The 6,798-nt window shown below is 45.0% G+C and overlaps 1 protein-coding gene across 1 annotated transcript; it reads right to left on the reverse strand.

Annotated features, from left to right (window-relative positions):
- Window positions 1-265: 265 nt before the first annotated feature.
- MC3R (melanocortin 3 receptor) lies at window positions 266-2,044 on the reverse strand. The gene is made up of 2 exons (XM_081864697.1): window positions 1,872-2,044; window positions 266-1,674 (listed from the first exon to the last, which is right to left on the reverse strand). Exons 1-2 carry the CDS (start codon window positions 2,023-2,025, stop codon window positions 644-646), a joined length of 1,185 nt encoding a protein of 394 aa, XP_081720823.1. The 5' UTR covers window positions 2,026-2,044; the 3' UTR covers window positions 266-643.
- Between the last annotated feature and the right edge of the window lie 4,754 nt (window positions 2,045-6,798).

Here is a 6,798-nt window from a genome sequence, read left to right on the forward strand (position 1 = left end):
TTTAGCACAGTGCTGATGGCATGCACTGAAAAAGCAGCAGCAGCAACTATGATTTGCTAGCACGTAGTAAAAAGGATATTATTTACAGTGTAATCCTAATCAGGTTTACTCTTTTGCATAAAGAGTAATATTTACCCTTATGTAATGTTCATGGGACTGCAGCCAGGTCACACAGTTCTGTATGGTGTTCAAAGGAGCTCCCCCCCCCCCATATGTGTAGCTAGGATTGCCAAACTTTCAGCCAATAGATCCTTTTCATAGGTCCTTGTCAGGTGCAACTTGCCAAGTGCCTGCAGTGTCACACAACAAGAGAAAGTATATCTGCTGAAATTTTATTATATGCAACAGTGAGAAGCATGGGCGCCGGGATACTGTAATTTACACCAGTTCCTCTCAAGTACTGCAATTCTGTGATCCCTACAAAAGTGCAAGCATACTGCATTAATGTACTCTTTTGCCATTTAGTTTTTAAAAACTGAAAGGTGGCAAGCAGCGAGGAAATCATAGCTCTTCCCCTGTTACCCTCAGTCCTTAAGCCTTTCCCCTTTATCATTCTTAGCAATGACACTTTCAGACAGTATTTAGGATTTTTGCCTCAAAGCTAGCCACCTAATGCCTTCATAGACAGCAGAAGGTTAGCACTTCAGAGCATGCACTGTCCTGAGCCTATGCCGTAACAGCAGCAGAATATTTCCTTGAACGTCTTTCGCATCTCCAAGCTCCGGAAGGCATAAATGAGAGGATCGATGACCGAGTTGCACATGATAAGGACCAGGTATGTGTTGAAATGTGAGGTGTAGCAAACACAGTGTGGGTTGGTTGGGCAGGAGATGATCAGAATGAGATGAAGGAAGAAAGGAGCCCAGCAGACAACAAAGACCCCGAGGAGAATAGTGATTGTGACTGCCCCTTTCATACAGGTACGCTGGTGGGGGGCTCCATCCACCGGGAGGGCTGCAATGCGCTTGACGTGCAAGCGCGCAAACAGAAACATGTGGACGTACAGCGAGGCCATGAGGAAAAGCATGGTGAAGAACATGGTGATGAGGCAGACAATGACAGTTTTGCTCTCGTAGTAGACAATGAACATGATGCCGCAAAAGATGCAGGCGACCCAGATGAGCCCGATGAGAGCCAGGGCTTTCTTCACGGTCATGATGCTGTGGTAGCGGAGTGCATAGAAAATGGTAATGTACCTGTCGATGGCTATGACCAAAAGGTTGCATATGGAGGCAACCAAAGAGATGCAGATCATTGAGTCAAAGACATTGTCCATATGTTGGATGAAGCGGTCCTCCATGATGAGATAGCCATTGCTCAGGATGGCAATCATGATGGTTTCCAGGGCATTGGACATACTCACCAGTATGTCTGCTGCAGCCAGGCTACAGAGGAAAAAGTACATGGGGGAATGCAGGTTGCCGTTTTTGATCACAGCAAGGATGACGAGGATGTTCTCCAGAAGGCTGATGATCCCCAGGGTCAAGAAGACCTCGGCTTTAATGAACACTTTTTCACAGAATCCATTGTCGCTCCTGCTGTCGAGAAGGACCGAATCATTGAGCTCTTCAGTGGCATTAACCAACACAGGCTGAAAAGTTAGAGCCCAGCGTACTGTCGTGTTCATCGTTAAGGGACGGCGTTCAGCTTTGCAAGCGGTTATGGAAACAGCATCTGTAAAAAGAGAGAATCGTTCAGAATTGCTCTAGTGCTCTTGATTGGGGAAAAGTCCTCTTCATTCAATCCACCAGCTGGGGGATTGCTGGGGGAAGAAAAGCCCCCTCTTTCAGTGAAATCAGATGAAACAGCAAATGGTACAGAAATTTATGAAAGTTGAAATCATGGCAACAATAGCCCCCTTTATGATTCACCTGTTGAATTTAAAGTGACTGTCCTTGTGATACCCTCCAATGTCCTGGGACTGCAGTTGGAGCGGAGATTTAAAAAGCACTTCTCAGCATCTCTTCCTGATTCATCTGAGAGAAAGAGGGCAGAAACAGTAAAAGAGCATTGGGTTTTATACATTCATGAATAGGGGGAAAACACTCCTACTTAATCTTCTGTGTCTCACAATGACCATTGGAGAGCAAGTACCTCTTTGACTGACAGTTACAATTCCCATTGCTCCAAGTCTCTGCTGCAAAACTATTTGGTGCCCTCTGCAGATCAGAAAGATAATATGTACACTTTTTAAAAAAGCCTGTCATTAGTCTATTACATGACAACCGAGAAAAACATTCAAATATAGCTGAGAAGAAAAATTACAGGTTCTGGGTGTATAATTAATCTACATTTAAAGTGAATTTGTGACAACATTCACTCCTCACTGTTGTTTTTTCATTCCAAAAGGCTGTCAGTGGTTGCCAGATTTCCAGGAGGAATAATGCATCACATTTTTCCAATCGAAGGATATATGTATCAGAGCAGTAAGCTAAAGATGCAGTCTTAACTCCTAATCCATGTTGCTGGAAGAGGTTAGAATAGAATAGAGCAGAGTTCCCCAAGCTTTTTAGGCTACCACCCCATTGGTTTCATAAACTCATCCACTACCTTATTAGTAACAACTAAGCAGAGACATCACCTTGCCAACAATAGTTAAAGCTATGGTTTTCCCAGTAGTGATGTATGGAAGTGAGAGCTGGACCATAAAGAAGGCTGATCGCCGAAGAATTGATGCTTTTGAATTATGGTCTGGAGGAGACTCTTGAGAGTCCCATGGACTGCAAGAAGATCAAACCGATCCATTCTTAAGGAAATCAGCCCTGAGTGCTCACTGGAAGGACAGATCATGAAGCTGAGACTCCAATACTTTGGCCACCTCATGAGAAGAGAAGACTCCCTGGAAAAGACCCTGATGTTGGGAAAGATGGAGGGCACAAGGAGAAGGGGACGACAGAGGATGAGATGGTTGGATAGTGTTCTCGAAGCTACCAGCATGAGTTTGACCAAACTGTGGGAGCCAGTGGAAGACAGGAGTGCCTGGCGTGCTCTGGTCCATGGAGTCACGAAGAGTCAGACATGACTAAATGACTAAACAACAACAACAAATTTATTTGAAACCCAATTTTAACTATTTAGTTTAATTCAACAAAATTAATGAACTTGATCCAGTGATACTAGCTTTTCAAAGTATGGTAGTCATTTACACTTCAAGCACCCCCTGCCAACCCTTGTCTTCTTAGTGCCTCACTAGTTAATCTCCCTGTGGCCCGCAGGCAGCAGCACCCACTTGGGGAACTGGCAGAGTAGACCAGAGGTCAGCAAACTCTCTCAGATGTTGTGGGGGGCTAGACTATATTTTGAAGGGGGGAAAAATGAATGAATTCCTATGCCCCACAAATAACCCAGAGATGCATTTTATATAAAAGGGCACATTCTACTCATGTAAAAACACGCTGATTCTCAGACCATTCGCAGGCCGGATTTAGAAGGCGATTGGGCTGGATCCAGCCCCCAGGCCTTAGTTTGCCTACCCATGGAGTAGACATCCCTATGCGTTTCTGGCCTCCACCAGCAGAGGGCACCCTGCCACTAGGGAGGCCGCCCACTGCAGCTGCAGAAAACGTGGCCCAGAATGGCTCAGAAAAGGAATGATATGGGAGCGAGAGTAGAGCTAGGCCAACCATAGGTTCCCCTCAATCCTAAGGCAGTCTAGCTCCTGGCATGGGGCCAGATTCAGGCATCATGGCTGTACCACCTAGAAGGTGGTGCAGCAGAATTTGTCAACAAAGCTTTCCCCTGCCCTCTTCTGCCGTGGCTCGCATAAGAGGCAAGACTTCAGATGTGACAATGGCTCCCCTGCTTCTGCCTTTCTGCTCCCTGGCCAGAGTTAGGATTGCTCTGTTGCTCATTAACCACTCATTATGTCAAAGCTTTCTGCATCATTCCCTGCTGAATGCTTTGTTATTATTTTCCCCACATTGCTATGATCAGTTTCTTCACAAACTCTCAAGAAGCATTTTTTTAAAAAAATAACAAAAATAGTCCTCATCTCAAGGCTGTTCAGTGCATCTCATTTGTATCACTCCAACACTTCCTTGTCTACATGGCGTCAGCTCCTTGGATATCTCTCGGTGGTTTTCTTCTGAGATGTCACCTCAGCCTTGGCCATTGATTGCCTCCGTAATTATAGTTAAGGCAAACTGTCATGGACAAAATACTCCATTGCATTTTCCCCCCAAGGTGGGGGGCAGAAATTCCAACTTGTTGCTACGAAACAACGATGCTCTTGAGAAAAGCCAAGATGAAACATATTTTTTCATTTCTTCATACGCCAAAAGTGGAAAAATCTGAAACGAAAGAAGAACGAAGATTGTATAAACAGCTGGTACAACTCTAGGATTCTTGACCCATCACCCTCATGAAATCTAAGTAAACCCAACAGGTGTTATTCAGTGCTAGTCCTACTCTGAGTAGACGTACTGAAGCTAATGGACACAATGAACTTAGGTCTATTCATTTTAATAGGCCTACTTTGAGAAGAACCTAGTTGAGTACCACGCAATGTGTGCCATGGTTCTTGTTGTCCCATTTCCACCTCTTCATTGGCTGTCAGCTATGAGGGCGGGGGGCAATATCTAATGTCATGTGGAACCGGGAGTGAAGCAACAACTCTGTGAGTCCTGTAACATGTATTTATGAAGGGAGCAATCCTAACTCGCCCCCCCAGCTTGGTGAGGCCACTGCTGTGCCCATAGCCCTGCCACATATGGTGGCTGCAGTGGCAGGTGGCAGGCAGAGAGACTGCTGTGCCAGCCTGTGACTGGACCCATGTTAGGCCTGATGTCATCATGCGATGGCAGCAGGGAAGGCTTGGGATTCAATGGCTCTTGGGCTACCATAGCCCCTGGTACCTGTTAGAATTCCTGCTCCATGATTGTAGTCATGTGATTTTTGTCTATCACATGACGGTATATGTTTTGACTCCACAGAGTGGGAAGTGACGGAGACAGGATGTCTGTGTTACTGTGTTCCATGAAGTGGAACTATTGTCCTTTGTTCTTTTTCTCTTTGCTTTCTGATGCTAGAGAGAGAGGGAGCCATGTTGCAGTGCTCTGTGTGTGTTTATATGTAAATAAAAGTAGATTAGCCAAAATGCTGAGTTGCTGAGGTCTGTTATGCAAGTTGCACAAACTCTGCAGATCCCTAACTGTGCTGATGTCTGTTGGCATCGGTCACTGTGATGTTCGGGCAGAAGAAAGCTTTTGAAGCTCCCGAACGATCGACCAGGAGGGAGGGAACATGCCAGTTGGGCATGTGTCTCTGCCAGGGTCCTACTCGAGAGTAGGACGAGATTCTGACAGTCCCTCCCTGCTCCCAGAAAGGCCTGCATGTTTGGTAGATGGAAAGGGAAACTTTGAGCTAGCATCATTCCATAGGTGGTAACTGATAGGCAGCTGACTGAAACTGCCTGGGCTTGGTGGAGGGACACCTCCATGCCTTCTAATTCCACCCCACCCCAATCCAAAGGGGGTTTGGATTGCTTTGTTAAATTTGCATTCCAACAGTTTGACTTCCCGCCCGTAAGGCACACTCCTTCATTGTATCGCGAGGCAGATACAATGTTAATTCAGAATTAAGCTCCATCGATTTCATGTTTGCAAAATAAGTGTCTACCGCAGCCTTGGAATGGTGGAGAGTAATTTTATGGGTGGCGGTGGAGCAGGTTAAGGCATTTATATTCAACCCTTTAACTCCCTTCCTCCCAAAGAGGAATAGTTTCTGTGTGCTGACAGCCATCACATTTAATTTTTAAACACATATTGGATTTCCTATCATTTTAAACAACAGCACAATTCAATCGTCAAATCATTAAAAAAACCATAACAAACAAGGCGCGTAAACAGCTCTCACACACTTATGTAGCTTCCAATCAAGGAATAAGTATGCAAAAATCAATTGTTAAATGGCCCTGCTTAAATCCAATGGCTTTTATCCAAAAAAGACCAGTCACTCTCAGGTCCTGTAACAGACAATGAGACAAGTTAGTCACAATTAATTTAATGGATTTCAATGGGGCTTTGGCATGGACAATCTTCTTTTGATAGAGGGCTATTAGATTTACATACCCTCCAAGGACATTAATAGTATAATCCTAAATCCTAAAGCTTTAGAGAAAAGAATTCACTCTGCCAAGTAGGGGAAGCAAACAGTGCAGAGGAGACCCAGCGTCCAATCTCCAAGCGGTGAGATTCCAGGGGTTCCAGGCACTTACCCAGAGTTTGGTTCCCTTGGAATGGAGGTGAGGTCACATGAGACTGTGGTGTCTTTAGTATATATGGTTTATATACAACCTGAACATAAGGGGCTCACTGCATCAACACCCCAAAAGGTCTTGCTTCTCCCTTGGATTCCAGCACAAATCGAGCCTGAGCCTGTGTCCCAGCTTTCAGCCTACTTTCAGCTCAGCTCACCCACAACTCCTCTCCTATTGTTTTTCTAGCTACCAGCCAGATGGTACTTTTACCTTTACTGCTTCCTTGGATCCAGCAGGGCTCCTTTTATGTTTTACAGTTTCCTTCTGGCTGATAATTTCGTTTTTAGGCAAATTGCTGGTTAATAGTCCAGAATGGTTTGCTGATGGAAATTAATGTTACAGAGGGTTCATTTCTTCATGCAAAGCAATAACTCTGCCAAGGAGCTTTGGCACCATCCCTAAATGTCTGCAGTCATCTGAAGACACTGTGGTTTAAATGTCTTAGTCTCAGACTCTGCCCTCCGCCTACTCTGTCAGCGCAGTTTTCACACCAGTTCTAATGACAGTAAAGAAGGGTTTGGTGCCATCTTCTGGCTTTCACA

Source organism: Podarcis erhardii (genome assembly GCF_964252035.2).
Source record: "Podarcis erhardii genome assembly, chromosome: 6".
Classification (NCBI taxonomy): Eukaryota; Metazoa; Chordata; class Lepidosauria; order Squamata; family Lacertidae; genus Podarcis; species Podarcis erhardii.

Bases quoted from the DNA above. Each gene is read 5' to 3' on its own strand.
- MC3R (XM_081864697.1), bottom strand. From the start codon at position 2,025: ATGTATAAAACCCAATGCTCTTTTACTGTTTCTGCCCTCTTTCTCTCA. The intron at 1,675-1,871 runs GTGAATCATAAA...CTCTTTTTACAG, and splicing joins AGTCACTTTAAATTCAACAG to ATGCTGTTTCCATAACCGCT.